The sequence below is a fragment of the Alosa sapidissima genome, chromosome 20, assembly GCF_018492685.1.
Source record: "Alosa sapidissima isolate fAloSap1 chromosome 20, fAloSap1.pri, whole genome shotgun sequence".
NCBI lineage: Eukaryota > Metazoa > Chordata > Actinopteri > Clupeiformes > Clupeidae > Alosa > Alosa sapidissima.
In genome coordinates this window covers 8,893,699-8,911,171 of record NC_055976.1, presented here as the reverse complement: position 1 = coordinate 8,911,171, position 17,473 = coordinate 8,893,699, and the positions used below count along the sequence as shown (strand labels likewise).

General features: G+C 46.3%; 1 protein-coding gene across 2 annotated transcripts; it reads right to left on the bottom strand.

The window, feature by feature from the left end:
* Positions 1 to 458: 458 nt before the first annotated feature.
* fbxw11a (F-box and WD repeat domain containing 11a) lies at positions 459 to 17,009 on the bottom strand. 2 transcript variants are annotated; one of them, XM_042075596.1, is made up of 13 exons: positions 16,858 to 17,009; positions 12,105 to 12,176; positions 11,711 to 11,930; positions 10,486 to 10,672; positions 9,316 to 9,406; positions 9,056 to 9,193; positions 8,768 to 8,886; positions 7,135 to 7,384; positions 5,539 to 5,657; positions 5,272 to 5,382; positions 5,067 to 5,145; positions 4,534 to 4,698; positions 459 to 2,730 (listed from the first exon to the last, which is right to left on the bottom strand). In XM_042075596.1, exons 1-12 carry the CDS (start codon positions 16,957 to 16,959, stop codon positions 4,537 to 4,539), a joined length of 1,650 nt encoding a protein of 549 aa, XP_041931530.1. In that variant the 5' UTR covers positions 16,960 to 17,009; the 3' UTR covers positions 459 to 2,730; positions 4,534 to 4,536. The 2 variants fall into 2 exon arrangements, with proteins under 2 accessions (XP_041931530.1, XP_041931531.1); XM_042075597.1 differs by lacking the exon at positions 16,858 to 17,009 and adding an exon at positions 14,743 to 14,850.
* Between the last annotated feature and the right edge of the window lie 464 nt (positions 17,010 to 17,473).

The window sequence follows — 17,473 nt, the reverse complement described above, 5'->3', positions numbered from 1 at the left end:
CCCACAGGAAGCACACACACCCAGCAGACACATGCACTCAGACACAGACACACACACGTCTGCCTAAGAGCAGGCACACACACACACTAGGAACAAACAGACAGACACAAATATCCCAACAGATAAAAGCTTCTGATTGGATATGTATATGTACCACCCTGTATATACAAACAATAACTGATGTAGTCCATGCTGTCTTGTTTCTGCAGTCTCCTCACCAAAAACTATTTTGGCCCTGCTGCTGATATGCACTGAAAAACAGCTGAATACAAAACTGGGCCCTAGCGTGCAGAAGTCCAGTGAGGAATTCCAGTGCTGTCTCAGGGTGACACAAAACTGCACTAGCACCGCACAGCACAGCCTGCAAATCTTAAAATGCGCCGACAGTGCCAAGACCACAACCGGTGCCAGTCAACCATAGGCCACTCATTCACAAAAGAAGTCGAGAGCAACCAGGCTATCTCCCACGTTCAGGTCTTTATTTCAGTCATTATGGGAATCGATACAGACATCTCGAAAAAACATATGGCTTTGGACGCTAATATCTTCAAAATGCTAGATGCCCTTGAGAGTAAACAGTCCAGCTCTGCTCAGGCATGCAAGGCCTTGGTTTGACTCAAATGCTCTAGACATGCCTAATATATTTAAAAACTGAGGTTCTAGCACCATCTGGTGGACAAAAGACAAGCACGGCAGAGAGCAAGGTTTGGCCATACAGACACTTAGATTGTATACTGTTCATGTTCTTTTGACAGGACTTTTAGCTGTAAAAGGTAGGCTAGGTGTGCTATCTGTTGAAGCGTTTTGGAACAGGGTAATTAAGACGGACCAGCTGTTGTGAAAAGGCTGTGGAGGTGGCGGCGGCTGGTCATGTTTGAGCAGTTGTGCTGGTTCATTCATTTAACACCACACTGAGCCCCATCGCATACAAATACACAAATCGATGATTTCACTCAGCTTAACAAATAAGTTTACATTCGCATATTTCTTCCGGTCAATATTCGACAACCCCAATGGAGAAAAAAAAAAAAAAAAACACACAAGATCGCGTACAGACTAATGTCACAGAGAGACACACATAAGTCATCTCAGGCATAGCGCACACACACACACAGATTATATGACAACACTCTTCCACAGTAAAGTGTTTTATTCACAATAATTTTTTTCCATCTTTTAAAAAAATCATTTTAATATACAACACAGTTTTTGACAAGACAGTTCTGTTTACAGCTAACTCAGTTTCAAGACACAGGACTGTTAGAACAAAAGAAAAAAAGCAGGCAAGTACAGGCAAACCAGAGAGAGAGAGAGAGAGAGAGAGAGAGAGAGAGAGAGAGAGAGAGAGAGAGAGAGAGAGAGAGAGAGAGAGAGAGAGAGAGAGAGAGAGAGAGAGAGAGAGAGAGAGAGAGAGAGAGAGAGAAACAATTGACACTGAATGAAGAGAATTACAATGTCTAGCACAATCTCACCAAGAAAGAAATGACTTGTCCAATTTAAAAAGGGTGGAATATGAGGGAAAACAATATGAAAAGTAATAGGCAGTTACAAAAGAAGAGAAGAAATCAAAGAGGCTTGGCAGGAAACTGGTTCTCCCTTTGGCCTCACATGCACAGCAATCTCCTTGATGAAAAATAAAATTAAACAAAAAAAAAAAAAAAAAAAACCAAACACAAAACTTACACACAGACAAACAAACAAAGTCACGAGACATGGTGAGGGGCACACACCCCCCACCTGAAGTCGGCCACTGCAGTTCATTGCTGCAGGCTTGTCCATGGACAAGTCCCGCTAGCAGTCCGTATGTCCCTCGCCCTGGAGAGAAGGCTGCCGCAGGGAGTGTCGGCTTTCCCCGGCCCCAAACGCACAGAGAGAAGGGGAGCGAGGGGGGGGGGGGGGGGGGGAGGGGGGCGAGGCGCCAACGGAGAAAGACTCAGTTTCCTCCATTTCCCTACTTCCTCACCCGCTCCTCACAAACAGTCATCCTATTTGTGAATCCGTCCATCAAATCACTCACTCAACCCAACCAACCAACCAACCAACCAATCGGGTCCTCATTTCCTGAGGCTTGCACAGAGTCTCTTTCTCTGACGTGCGGTTGTGTCGCGTGTCCATCTGTGAGCGTGCAACAGTCCTGTCCATGAAAAAAAAAAAAAAGAAAAAAAAAAAAGACAAAACGAGGAAGAAAAAAAAAAAAAAGGGATGGGGAGCGCAGTGGAATAGAGTGTGAGAGAATGCAAAGGACAAACGCCTCTACAATATGGCTCGTGCCCTGTTAAGTGATAAGTAGTGGGAGAACTTGGAACTTGGATGCTGTTTAAGTTAATGCTAAGCTTATTATCTTATCTACAGTGGCACCTCTACGTTTAGGACCCAACAGGCTGGACTTAGAATAAGAACCCCTTCCCGAGAACTGGGGAAGGCTAGTGGTTGGGGGGGTGCAAGTATGTGCTTTTCAGGACTTTTGTTTAAATAGAGCTGGCTTAAACACGATTTACATCGAGGGCTGTGCTCCAATAGTGATCGGGGGGGGGAGTTAAAGGTTGAAAGTACAGGTCAGCGTTCGTAAAGTGCCGTTTCGGATTGAGGAGCCACCACGAGGATGAATGCACAGCAGTGAGGAGGAGGATGATCAGGAGGAAGAGGAGGGTCCCTGGGCTCCTGTCTGGGCCAGCCACAGCCAATCAGCTCTCAGCTTTCCCAGGACACACTGCCACAGAGGAGAGGCACCTGGAGGAAAAGAAGACCGACCAGATCACACACCATGCAGATAGTGAGTGTGTGTGTGTGTGTGTGTGTGAGAGTGAGAGTCAGAGATAAGGAAGCGGTGTAGGCATCTGCGGAAAGTTATATGTTCTCTACTGAGGTCACCACACTAGACACCAGTGCTGACCGCACATGTGGATTATGATGCAGTCGGTGAAACCACAGGTATTTTTATAGGGTTCTTGGGATGACCTTGCTCAGTCCATATGGTGCCTCACCACAGACACCAGGACCATCATTTGACCTCTGCAGTGCTATATGGGGTTGTAAATGGTGGTCAATTTAAGACCCTGTTAAAAAGGTCCTTCCTTTAACATTACTCCCCTTGTATCTCAATACAGATTCCTTCGCTGTCCTACAGAAAACTGTAAAATGATGCCAGAAAAGCAATCTAATACTGCAGCAGACAGCCTAGAGCAAAGCTCATGTTAAATGAAAACTAGCAAGCGGTGTAGTAGGCTCAAAGCACAACCAACATCAATAAAACATGCAGGGATAACATGCATTTTCATATCTCGTTTCATACTCTGCAGCATTGAAGCCAAAAGATTGTCCTATGAGAGTGTGTGTGTGTGTGTGTGTGTGTGTTTTCCCCCATTCACTGGCCTGAGATTAAACCTGTGAGGTGATTCATCAATGACAACGTTTCTATATGAATTTTGCACAGTAGCTCGGAGCTATTGTGTTATGTGGTGTAGAATTTCAACTGCATGTTCACTGGATACAGCAAGTACGTAGGCCAGCCTTGATGAGCTCATGGGATATATATCTTGAAATGATTCACAGCTCCGTGTATGTTGTAGGCAATATGTGGAATGCACAAAAACACTATAATGACTGACGAAGGGATCTTGTTGTGTCTTGGCCTCAAGCTGAATCTGCAGATACTATGGGCAGATGGCTTCAGTTGGGAGTCACGTGTTTCAGGCAATGGAGGATGTTCTATTATGAATGAGTAGAGGCGCATATCAGAGGTCTCAGAGTGGTCGTAAATTAAGACACGTACTCTGTACAACTGTGGAGGACTGAGGCACTCAAAGAACTTTGGTCTTTCTCCACCACCAGAGAGCAATCCATGTGGAAAATGTAAGGATGAGTAGACTATACATTAAACCGGTCAGTGGGATACTCAGAAGTATAAGTATACATACTCTTTTGATCCCTTGAGGGAAATTTGGTCTCTGCATTTATCCCAATCCGTGAATTAGTGAAACACACTCGGCACACAGTGTACTGTAAGCTGCCTGCATCAACAGCGGCGCTCGGGGAGCAGTGAGGGGTTAGGTGCCTTGCTCAAAGGCACTTCAGCCGCTTTCTACTGGTCGGGGTTCGAACTGGCAACCCTCCGGTCACAAGTCCGAAGCGCTAACCAGTAGGCTATTTCCATCTAGGGACAAACTTTACATTGGAATGGGTCAGCACTGGTGTGCAGCGCAGTAGTCTTAGTCTTAATGATAACACACACACACACACACGGCTGAAGGAGTAGACTCACGAACAGGCATATGTGGGTGCACAAGTTTGACAAAAAGTGTCAAATAAATGTATTGTCAACACAATTTTTATTTGACACCTTTCGTCATTTTAGAGTAAAGGGGATACAAACTGCTGTATGTACTCCATCTTGTCTCGTGTGTGTATGTGTAGTGGGATTGACTGATAACATGGTCTTGATTGAAGGGGCGTGTGTGTGTGTGTGTGTGTGTGTGTGTGTGTGTGCACCAAAGGGTGCCTTAGCAAGCCCATCCCGTCCGAGGGCGTGCATACCTGCTATCTGGAGATGTACGTGTAGGTGCGGGAGGGCGACCGGCCCTCCGACTGCCCGTTGGCCGACACGTTGAGGAAGTCCCAGATGAGGATGGTGTCGTCATGGGAGCTGCTGATGATCTGAAACTCGTCGAACTGGAGCCGGAACACGCGGCCCGAGTGCTCCTGCCAGGTCACCATGACAACAGGAATTAGAAACGGGAGCCGCGGCGTCCTCCCCACCACCACCACCACAACAGAATGATTCTTCCCTTACAGAGAGCGCGCAAGCTCTTGTTTACCTCAGGGCTACATGGGAATTGAGGGGGGAATTGGCTTGTGCTCTAATCTGGTTTTAAATCACCTGGCTGGGCAGAGGGCAGAAACCAGTTTCACTGAAACTGCTATGTAACATCATCTCTGCACGGGGCAGACTCTGCCAAAGAGCACTGGCACTTGGAAAATGCAGGCCTTCACCCGGCTTATTGGATGAGATTTCTTCTGCATGAAGTATACAGTAAAGTCCCAGTGTTTGTTGAAACACACACACTTACCACTAGTGTACGCAGGCAGAGAGTACTGGCAGGCGCCCGGGGGTCCAGCGCAGCTTGTAAGTCCCAAACTTTAATTTTACTGCAGAGACAGAATGGACAAGCATGCAACCGTAAGCAAAACTTGAGTTGAGAGTGTGCGAAAGAAAGAGGGACATATTTTGTGTGTGTGTGCGTGCCAAGACACACAGATGGGAGTGTTGCTGACCCGTCGTATGCTCCGCTGACGATGCGCTTGTTGTCGAAGCGAATGCAGCGAACCAGCTCCTCATGGCCCTCCAGCACACGCAAACACGCCCCGCACTCTATATCCCACAGCCTAGATAGAGAGAGAATGAGGGACACATGAGGACACTGATCCAATCATATGCAAGAACAGTCTTCAGAAGATTTCAACCACACCAGCACCATGTACTCACACACACCACACAAAACCAGAGCTCAACAACGAGTTCCCTCCAAAAAACACACATACCTGATGGTGTTGTCCGAGGAGCCACTGACCACAAGCCGATCACGGTACTGCAGACAGGCGATGCCTCGTTTGTGGCCGTTCAGTGTGCGCACAAACTCACACGTGCTGGTGCTCCACACCTACACACACACACACACACACACACACACACACACACACACACATTAACATGCTGCCCACATTACAGTCATAACAGTCCTAATTAAATCAAACCCCAACACGACCATTGTTTTTGAAAAGTCCAATATCAAGGAGACCTGAACAGGATGGCTTTTCGTAACATGAGATGGATCAGGGTCTCCAGCGAATGTCCCTCGACCCAAAAGCCAAACAGGGAGAGAGCGAAGAGGGGGAAAAAAAAAAGAAAAAAGAAACTGTCGAGTCCACAGCCCTGCCAACCAACACAGGCCAGCCTACTGGCCCTCTTGGCCTGGCCGGCCGCTGAGTGATATTACAAGACCAGCCCAGCCGGGACACGCACACAGGGAGGGTATTGTTCTTGTGATGTTTTATTCATGCCGACCCGACGTGGCCCGATCAAACTCCAGAGGTTCCCATGCGCCCCGCATGGAACACATCAAGACGCCGTGTTCTGGCCCGCGATTGTTTGGAGTTCTTTTCTTTTCTCCTTTTTTTCAGATAATAAATGATGTTCCGGATGAATTTCGGCTTGGAAGAAGGGGGAGGGAAAAAAGAAAAAAAAAACGGACACCTTCCTGTTGCATGTTACCCATGCCCCCCTCTTGGCATGAAGTTCTTAAAACCAACACTGAAAATGTTATGCTTTTTTCCTCCTTTTTGAATAGTACTTTTAAACATGCGGTTCTCCACCGTGCGAATGGTGAACTAACAGTAGAGAAAAACTGCCAGCTATGTCAAACATGGGCCTGTTTCTCACTTATTAAACTTCCTCACACTGTTCAATAAAAGCAAACCAAGTCATGGCAGTTAGTTTGGTTATTTTATTCACAATAACTCACAGCATACTGTATGAGGGGATTTCAATAGTGATTCCTGGAAACTCAATGTCTGCCACTGCTAGCTGCTAGGACTACCATACTGAGATGCACAGCCGTAGAGGTGTGTAACTCACTGCATACCAACATTCTTATGACAAACATGGACCCCACAAAAGAAAGGAAAAAAGGCCGCACTTTGCATAAGTTAATAGTTGTATTGCACAGACGCGTTGCCTTCTCCAGTCTGCTTCTCAGCAGCCCCTCAGATGTACACCTAGATTCTCCATTCAACCCCCTCACCCTCCAACCTTCCACTCACATTAATGACGGGGGTCACCCGAGGTGGAGGCAATAGGGGGATTCGACTTGATGTAGCCGCCTGCAGCAGTCTTAAGCTGACTGCATAACGTGATTATGGTTTTCAAATCGGATCTGTGCATACGTGATGGTTAAAAACGTATCAGAATCTCAGAAATAATCACGTTATGCAGTCAGCTTAAGACGGCTGCAGGCGGCGACATCAAGTCGAATCCTCTAAATGTACTTCTCCCTTCTACATACTCGCAGACTTCCAGCGACTCACTGACTCAGGTTATGCGCCTACACTTCCCATCCACCCCCTCTCCCTCTGGCTCACCTTGATGGTGCGGTCGCCCGAGGCGGAGACGATGTACTTGTCGTCGAAGTCGACCACGTTGACGGCGGCGCGGTGGCCCACCAGCACGCGGCGCAGGCTGATGTCGGTGGGCGAGGCCATGTCCCACACGGCGATGGAGCGGTCCTTCGAGCACGTCACCATCAGACCGTTGCAGAAGCGCAGGTGCAGCACCGCCTCGTTGTGGTGGATGAGCGTGTTTAGCACCTCGCCTGAGGTCACGTCCCACACCCTGCAGGACACCAGAGAGGGGGGGAGAGAGAGAATCGGTCAGTGAGAAAGAAAGAAAGAAGGAAACAAACAAACAAACAAACAAACAAGACTGAAACAGAACAACAATAACAGAAAGAAAGAACAAAGTCAAGAACAAGAGACAAAAGGAAATAAATAAATAATAATAAATAAATAAAATAAATAAAAAGACGCAAAAAGTAAAAAGACAGAGAGAGAGAGAGAGAGAGAGAGAGAGAGAGGGGAAGAAAGAAAGGGAAAAATAATAAAGACGCACTTCAAGAGCAAGTGAGAGCATATGAAAGGGTGAGCGGTGAAAAAACAGGGAGTGTGAAAAGAGAGGTAGCAAAACAGAGAGAGGGAAAGACGGAAAGTAAGAGCAAGTCCGACTGAGCGAAATGTTAATGCACTTCCTCCACGTCTGAGCGAGTTAGCTTAATAACCCCCTGAGAGAGGGCTTCAAAGCGCCTACTTAAGTCAGAACATGATGCTAATGCTCTTTCCATTACAGGCTGTAAACAGAAGCTTGTGTGTGCTGCCACCTAGTGTCAGCTAAGCCCTGCTGACGGGGGGATCGAATTTAATTCTACACCTATTAACGAGGGGGGAAAATTCAAAACACAGATTTGTGTTGGCACTGGTGCGGGGAAGATGAGAAGCATCAAGAAAGATGTGTGAATTGAAGCGCGCGCACGCACACACACACACACACACACACACACCCCATTAGCATACACACACATACGAGCACACTGACACAAACACATATTCGCACACACACACTGGAAAACATGACACTTGGGCCATACACATCTGCCTGCCTGTCATAGCACTGGCTCAGGAAGTGAAGTCAGCCTTTCCGTGGAGATTTCCCAGCGAGAGCAGAACAGAGTCCAATGTGCAGTTTTAAAGGCCTTGGTGTCACTGCTGCTCTCGGCCGTACTTGATTGATGTTACAAGGTCTTATGCTCCCTCTCTAACACTCACACTCTCACACACACACACACACACACACACACTCACGCCAAGAGAGTTGTTAATGTTTTCTGAGGTCAGGGTCATCTCGTTTTGGATTGTTCAGGGAGTTTGTCCAGGACAAATATTAGGCTAAGTCAGAAAATGCTAAATTCATGATGTCAGCCAGAGCACACAAATGCATACAGTCTAGAGACAGCAAGGGAGGCCTCAAACAAACAAACAAACAAACAAACACTAGAGATATAAACAGAGCATTTATATCCCCTAGTGTGTGTGAATGCTCAGAGTGAAAGTGGGTACTTAATGCCAACGCACACACACTGACACACACACACGAAAACTATATGACAGAAAAGGAGTGTGTGTGCATGTGAGTGAGGGCACATCAGTGCACGTGTCCACCCACCTGACGGTGGAGTCGGAGGAGCCTGTGACAATGACCCGCTCATCATACTGCAGACACAGGACCGAGCCCGTGTGACCCGTCAGAATCTTCAGACACTCCAGGGACTGCTTATCCCAGATCTGAGGGATGTAGAGGTAGCGAGATAGAGATGGAAGGAGGAAATGCTTCATTACATCAAAAAACAATAATCACCAACTATGAATTATTACCACCTACACCTGGGATCTCCTGGCAGATAGCAACTCTCCCTCTCTCTCCCAACACACACACAAACACACACACACGCACCTTTATGGAGTTGTCTCGTAGGCCGCTGATGATCTTCTCGTCGTCATACTGAAGGCAGTAGACCCCCTTACTGTTCTCTGAGCGGCACTGGATCCTCTGCAGGTTGTGCCTTCCACACCGCCAGTTTGCCTCAATGGTCTGAGGACAAGAGAGAACAACATTAACTTTAGAGATATATATGTGTGTGTGAGTGAATGTCTATGTGCATGTTTATTGATGTGTGTGTGTGTGTGTGAGTGTGTGGAGAAACAGACACTCACCTCTATGTCCTGGATGATTTTAGGATAAAGTGAGTGGTAGTAGGAGTTGGGCGGGACTTCTACTGTGCGGTTCTTAAAAAGGTACTTCTCCCTGGTGACGGACAAGAGAAAGCAACCAATCACATCAATTCAGTCAGTCTTGTGATGATAAATACATTTCTGGGTGCCTTCTTAAGTCCCAAGAGTCAATAATGCCACAACTAGCCGCCTAGTTACAAGTTCAAGTAAAAAACATGAGCAGCACAAAGTCTTGGACACCATTAGAGCCATTATTTGTCTATTATCAATAGCACTGCTTTGTTGAATTTTTCTATTGTGATGCACTCTTTATAATATCAATTAACTTTCAGATATTTGCACACCTATGAAGTAGTTCGAGTTTTTATGCCACATTAGGCTTGTATATCACTTCACCAAACTCATTGTGCAGTTGAAATGAACCATCACATCGCAAAAGAGTTAGCGATCGGACAGATGTTTTGAGGATAGAAAAATTGTAACGTTTGACTGCGATGGCTTTGAGATGCACTGCATTTTGGAATAAGTACAACAGTGATTTTACAAAGCTAAGACTCAACAGAATCTTGGGATATGCTAGCTCAGCAACGAGACAGATGGAACTAATGTTTCCATTTAAAGCTAGTAATGGCAGTTTGCCCTAAAAACTGAGAAATGAGAATGTGTGGCAGTACATAGTTCTACAAACAAAACAGTTTTAGAGATCAAAAGGCAGAACTTATATTAGAAAATTAACACAACGCAAGTGTGGCAACAGTGGTATAAGTGGGATAATGGACTCCACAGCATTCGAGTATCAGAAGTTACCATCTCAAACGTGCATTAAACTGCTGATACTCAAATGCCTTGTCATCCATTATACCTTACATAAAGGCTAACATATACCATCAACCATAAAATAGGCAGGTTAATGTCTTTGTAAATCAGGTTCATTTTTGATACATTACTTTTTACCCCTGACTGACGATATGTGGAGGTCACATCCGTGCAGTCCTGCATGACCAGACCTGCTCCTGCTCTGCTTGAAAACCCCTGTATCAGCACAACCCATTCAACCCCTCCCCAACCCAACCCCTCTGTGGCCAACAGAGGCAGGGTCTCCTGCAGCTGGGCAGCCAACTGTAGTGCACAGTGGACGGTGGTCCCCCTCACCACTGGTGTCTTTCGGAGAGGCCCTTCCATAGCGGGTCGGTGCGGACCATGCGCTCGATGAGCTTCTTCCACAGCATGCCCTCGGAGATGACCCGTTGCCACTCCTTACACACCAGCTCGGCCGAGCACAGCGAGCGCGCATCCAGGAACGACAGGATGTTCTCCGCTATGTGGTCCAGACCTCGGGCTGCGGTCAAGATGAGTGGTAAGGAAAAGTGACTGGTGATACAGTTAACATTACAGATACAAGTGGCATGCAAGGGGACAAAACAATCTGAACTGAATGTTTCATTGTAATCCCACAGTTCCCTGTACCCCTTAGAGAAGGATTTAAATGTTACAAGAACATCTTCACCACAACCAACCAGCCAAAGTTTAAGTTAATCTGTACTGTGTAAACTTAAAGCAGAGATGTAACAATACTACTTCTGAATGGAAGACCAGCATGTAAGCACATCAAAGCAAAGAGGTCCATTCACAGCACTGATTCGGCAAGGCACTTTTGTGTGGCTGACTGTGGCTGTGATCCCAGGGAATGTATCCTATAGCTGGGGCTGACCTCTGAATCTAAGTGAGCTTCATCCTCAGTGCTGCCGGGTCTATGGAGGGGGTTAGAGAGTTTACTAAAACCCTCAAGCAGCAGAGGGAATGTGGAGATTATGTTACATGCTGTGACACATAGGGGAGCATGGTTTTAATGGGGTTGGAAAGAGTGTGTGCGTGCGCGCTTGTGTGTGTTTGTGTGCATGCGTGTGTGTGTGTAAGAGTGAGAGCAAATGTGTGAAATGTGTGTGTTACAAGCTACCACAGCAGCATGGCCTTGAGGTAGAATTTGAAGAATGGATTTATATGTCTGTGTGTGCAGTCTCTGAGGTCGAGCTCATGTGTGAAGCTGTTGCATACAACTTTGCCTGTTTCTCTGCGTGTGTGTGTGTGTGTGTGTGTGTACAAGCCAAACTCTGTGCAATAACTGCTGTGTTTACTGTTTTTTTTAGCTATTTATTTGAGAACATGGAATGAATGTGTATGTGCGAGATAAATGTGTATGTGTGAGATGTGCTTGGGTGAGAATGTGTATATATCTTTACTCTATGTTGCTATTTGGAGAGGATCGCTCCAATAGAAGTTTCGTTGTATCGCATACAATGACAATAAAGATCTATGTATCTTTTTCTGTTTCTCTGTGTGCGTGCATGTGTGTGCGCGTGCGTGTGTGCGTGTGTACCTGGCAGCGCTGTGATGAAGTCCCTCTGGAGCATGGGCTTGAGGTAGGAGTTGATGTGTCCGTGCTGGTAGTGGCACATCCGTGAGATGAGGTGCTCCACAAACTCTACCTGGTCACCCTCCGACCACTGGTCAAACAGCTGGATGCACACGTCCTTCTCCTTGTCAAAGTTGCACTGCGACGGCCGCTTCCGTGAGGCCGAGACCACTCCGTTACCGAGCTGCCGGACGCAAGGTAAAGAGAGGAGTTTTACTACAACAATACTCTTCGCTGTCCAAAAACACAAATCCCAAAATGTGACATTCGTTTAACGTGACAATGCATGGTGCATATAATTTGTAATATATGCATGCACGTTTGTGCGCACACACACACACACACACGAGAGACTCACCTTGAACACTGTGGTCTTCTTTGGCGAAAGCTCATCTGAGTGATTATTCTGAGGCTCCATAACCGTCATATTCTATGCAGAGACGCAAAGGGAGGAGAGAGAAAGAAAAAAAAACACACACACACAAAACACAGACTGAGTGAGACCGGACAAGCACGTAGGGCATCTGCATAGGACAGATATGGAGAGAGGAGAGAAGAAGGGAGGAGAGGAGAGGAGATAAGGGAGGAGAGGAGAAGGGAGGGGAGGAGAGGAGATAAGGGAGGAGTCGCTACAAGCTACTGGGACATCAGTGTAAGAGGACACTAACAAGAGACAGATAGATAAGGGGGGGGGGGGGACATTACAACAGGCAAAAAGGAATGGATACAAAGCCAGCGGTGAACCACAAATACAAGGCCTTCGTTGGGTCCAGGGAGAGGGTCACTACAGCTCACTCATCCACAACGTTGTTAAGAGGTGGTGACGGGACAGGGCAGGGCTAGTCTGAGCAAACCCAAGAGGTCTAGAGTCTAGAGCATGAACAAACCTGAAAATAACCCTACGCAAACTAGTCTTGCATACAAGATGGGTGACTGCTGCACACAAATAATAATAAACCCCAATTTAAGTCGATTGTGCATTTCCAGGGGGCTTTGGTGTGTGTGTGTGTGTGTGTGGGTCTGCCGTGACCGGTCTGAAACCTATGTTCCAAAAGCATGCAAATGCTGGAGAGCTGATCTGAGAAAGGGGTGACCTTGGATGAGCTCGTGTGGGAGAGCTGGTAACGAGGCAGCAGAGGTCTGACCCTCACTAATCACCACAAGACTCAAGCAGAGAACACAGCCGGAACACACTGCATGAGATGAAATGGCAGCGTGAACATTTACAGAGGGTGTGTGTGTGTGTGTGGGGGGGGGGGGGGGGGTTAATGTTGAGCATTCTCAACATTACTAAAAGGGCCATCTGTCATTTCCACCTCGCAATCATAGACTCTTAATTTGATACCTAGCTCATCACCACCACACTGCATATGTTTGCCCTCCCTAAAGGTTTGACCATGACAAGTTTGGCAGGATCGCCACTGAAAAAAAAAAAAAAAAAAAAAAATCCTGCCTACATGAGGAAAACGTTTAATAATTTAACCCTAGGCACTAGATCATGGCTAGGGCCTAGATCAATAGCTAAGCTAAGCTATTAGGCCTACATGTCGAAGATGAATAGAATGCAGATGTTGTTCTCAAGGCTCACAAGCTGAGAATACACTTGGAAGACTCAGGCTAGCTCTTTGAAGAATGTGATCCGGACGCATTAGCTCAGTCCTCAACATCCTGAGCATCCGGCCTGCTCCGATCTGTTGCTACTCATAATTCACAAATTGGATTCTTGGGAATGATGATAATCAGGTTGCATCCTGGGCTGCGTCGTGTCTGACACTATGCGGAACGTCAAGTCCTGTTGCCGTTAGTCTCTTCCGCCCGGAGAGAGATATGATCTCTCCCGAGTCCCCAAACCAAAATATCTTTTTCCTAACTTCCCTTCCCACCTTCAACTGCTCTCTCGCTCACACACACACACAAACCTGCTGGTGTAGTTCCACATAAAACCTAGCCCAGAGTAAACACTGTATGCTGTAGAATTGTAGGCTATGTCCTTCACACACACACAGTACAGGAAATGTTTGCAAAAGACCATCATGGAAACACTGGACATTCAGAACTGATCAGCAGGTTGATGAAAGGTGCTGTCAAGTGTTGGGTGAAGGTAAACAAACACACACACACACACACACAGAGAGAGAGAGAAATCACAAGGACACGAGACGCAGACAGGAGGTTAAAAGAAACACACAAAACAAGTAAGCAGGCAAGCAAGCAAGACTGGGCAGCAAGCACTAAAAAGCAGCCGAAGGAGACAAGCAGCATCATTTGAACGCAGGCACACAGACAAGGAAGGAAGGAAGGCAGGCAGGCAACTAGTAAGGCCAGATGAGCAGGCAGTGTGTCTCCTCGTTCTCAGGATAGTGAGTGGGCCACGCAGACACTCCGCCCACGCGCCGTCAGAGCGAACGTGCCGAGCCACACCCAGATAAGGCGGTGAGACGGCAGGCCACCTGAACGAGCAAAGCCAACCAGGACTTCCCAGTGGATTTCACACTCAACATGGCAGCTTCATATATTATTGTTTAAGGGGCAGAGGGTCCATTTTTTTAAAAATCTATTTGAAAGCTGCTGATGTGAAATATGTTTTTCAGATGCCACTAAGGAGGTTTATGATTGAAAGCCCCCCCCCCCCCGACTCTCTCTAAAACATTGCAGTTCAACTCTCCTCTGCTGACTACAGCGACATATTAAATAATTATTCTGATGTAGCACCCATAAAAGAGAGAAGAGGGGAGAAGGAGAGTGCTAGCGAGAGAGCGAGCTTGCCGAAGGAACGAGCACTAGGCCTGTATCACCAATCAAAAACAGGAGCCGGAGGAACCGGCCTCCTGCAACAAAAAAAAAGGGTGGGGGGGCTGGAGTGGTGTTGCACAGGGGTTGTGGTGGGGTGGGAGGGTGAGTGTGGTGGGGTTGGAGAGACACAGCACTAGGAACAGAGGAGGTGATGGAGAGGAGATGGGAGGGGTGGGTGATTTTTAAGAGGAGGAGAGCAGAACCTGGTTGTGGGCCCGGGAGGAGGGGAGGCTCTGCAGGCACCTGAGTGCACACAAACTCTCTGCCACCGAGGAGCAGCCCAGCCAGAGAGAGCGAGGCACAGAGCACTGTGAGAGAGGGAAAGAGAGAGAGAGAGAAAGAGAGAGAGAGAGAGAGAGAGTGAAGGAGAGAGAGAAAGAGGGGAGTTGGGGAGGGGGCAGGAGAGCAGGAAAGGGACAGGAACAGGAACAAGAAGCAGTTGAGTGACCATGTGAGACAGTTGTAAGAGAAAAGAATTCAGAGTGAAAGGAAGAGAGCGAGAGAGAGAGAGATGGGCAGAGAAGGGGTGAACCAGATTAAAGAGAAGGGGTGAGGGAGAATTGAGAGAACAAAAGAGGATAAACGGAGTGAGGCAAATATGTGGGGGCCAAGGAGGAGAAGAGCGGAAAGGAGTTAAGTGTGGGAAGTGAGGGAAAAACCTGTATTAGAGCCAAACACACACACACACACACACACAGTTAGCGCACAAACACACACACATACTCTCGCATAATAAACAAACACACATGGACGCAGTCACAAACAGTGCAAAGGCACATACATTAAAGACAGAAGCATTGTTAAGATATGGGGTGGGTAAAGTTGTGAGAGGATGGGTACAATCAGCCTGATCAAATATGAAGTGTACTGTAGAACAGTATACTGCATAGAGGTTATTCCACTTTGGGATTTGACACATGCTCTTGGGTGAGCCAAAGTACAAATAAAACAAACAGAATCGCACCCATGGTTTGAAATCCCAGCATTAAGTAGACTTTAGTTGTGTGGTATTATGGCGTAGGTTTCTTTACATAGGTTAATCTTTATCAGGGCACAGTTCATAGTTTCGTTAGAATAAACTTAAACGTGTGTGTGTTTTAAACAGAATGCCAGGAAGGAGGATGTGACTAAGTCAGTCATGTTTTTTTTTTTACATCTAATATTGACATAGATACTATATTCAGCTCGGCGTAAACTGGATAACAGTGAGAATAAGACAGCATGACATGTTGAGAGAATTATCAGAATTACCAGACAAAATCTTCAGTAACAATGTAACCATTACTCGCCTTGTTACAGTTAAATCTTCAGTAACAATGTAATCATTACTCGACTGTACACCAAGCAACATTTTTAAACAATGCGACATTTTCAAACGAGTTGCTTGGGGGTAAACGAATGCTATAGCCTACGTGTTTATTCCTAGCATTAATGTCAACTGGCTGTCAACCTTCGATAAATAATGAGGGTAAGCTCCAATACAGAAGTTAAAGCTAATAACGTTACCACTTGCACAGAGTTAAAATTGTGAAATGACAGTTCATTATATTCATTGGTATTTTCAACATGTGTTTAAATACATTTCATACATCACTGCTACATACCTATAATTGACATTATAATATCAAAGGGGGGGCAAGTGAAATCACCACTTCAGCTAGCTAGCTAACTAGCAGTTAGCCTACGGGCTACTGTTAGCTGTGGACACTTCCTTCTACGCAGCAATAAAAACTCCATCTCACGTTTGCGAGGTGTTTCAGAAACCGTACTTTCATATAGGGCTTGATGAGCACATATACTAGGAAAACATTAATGTGTTAGTGATAACCCTTGACTCGACGAGGCCAGTGGCTAAAGCAACTACATTCCCATCACAAGCTCGCTAGACATGAGGCTAATAACAGAAGTGGCTAGCTAACGTTATGCTACAGCAGGGCCAAATGGCGCAGCGGTACTGCAATGACTAGACGCTCCCTCAATTTCTGTCATTTTCGCTAATTATTGACAACCAACATTTATCTAACTATTGACACATCCACCTTGACATATGTATGATGCGTTCATTGTGAATTCGGAAAATAAACAACTGTAATGAACGAAAAATACTTTTCCGGGCCTGAAACTGGCGTTGACATTATTTGTCTAGCTTGGTCTCACTGATTTCCCTGTCCTTTCCAATAACGTCTAACGTCACGGAATGTCGACTCCGTTTTGGCGCTCATTGAAGTACGTTGACATTAGAATCAATGGTGATATTTATAAACAACCGAAAAACGAATGTGTTTAGTAAGATTGTCTACTGTGAATTGACTGCTTACCATTAGCTCCAACGTTTTGTCTTCCATCTCCGGCTCCATATTGTTGTTCCGCCCGAAACTCGAAGCGAAAATGGAAACCCAGCCCTGCGTCGCTGTCCGCATCCGAGTATACGTCACGACCCACGGCAGGGAGTGTTTTGTGCTTGTAATGACCCGACAAAGGCACTCAAACGCCCTCTTATGAATAACAACTATGTGATTAGACAGGCCGTGATGGAAGGCGTGTTTTTCTAGCGCATGGTTCAATGTGATTGGCCCCAAAAACCACTACGGCTTTCCCCAACAACACTGTTGCCATTTTTTCTACTTTCATAAGACCTGGCAAAAATATCACATTCACCAGACTATCAGCCGTAAACAGGCCCTTCTAAAGACTAGTCTACTGTGCTCCCCTGAAGAGAGAGCTACACATGTCAAATAATATCTGGACATGCATATATTACACATGTCTGTATAATGTAGAAAATGTGATGTCTGCACTTCGAGCATTTTGATTGGGCCGTACCCAATGTTGACGTTGAAACGGTGTAAATTACAACTCAAAGGTTAAATTGTGTTCACAAAGACAGTGTAAAATAGCCACACAGTATGGGTAACCTGCAATACATATCTCATG

What these genes read in the sequence shown, in the direction of transcription:
- fbxw11a (XM_042075596.1), bottom strand. Translation starts at nt 16,959, where the DNA reads ATGCGGACAGCGACGCAGGGCTGGGTTTCCATTTTCGCTTCGAGTTTC. An exon ending in ACAAAACGTTGGAGCTAATG is followed by an intron (nt 12,177 to 16,857) that starts GTAAGCAGTCAA and finishes GTCTCTGCATAG; the next exon opens with AATATGACGGTTATGGAGCC. An exon ending in TCCTCCGACTCCACCGTCAG is followed by an intron (nt 7,385 to 8,767) that starts GTGGGTGGACAC and finishes GGTGTCCTGCAG; the next exon opens with GGTGTGGGACGTGACCTCAG.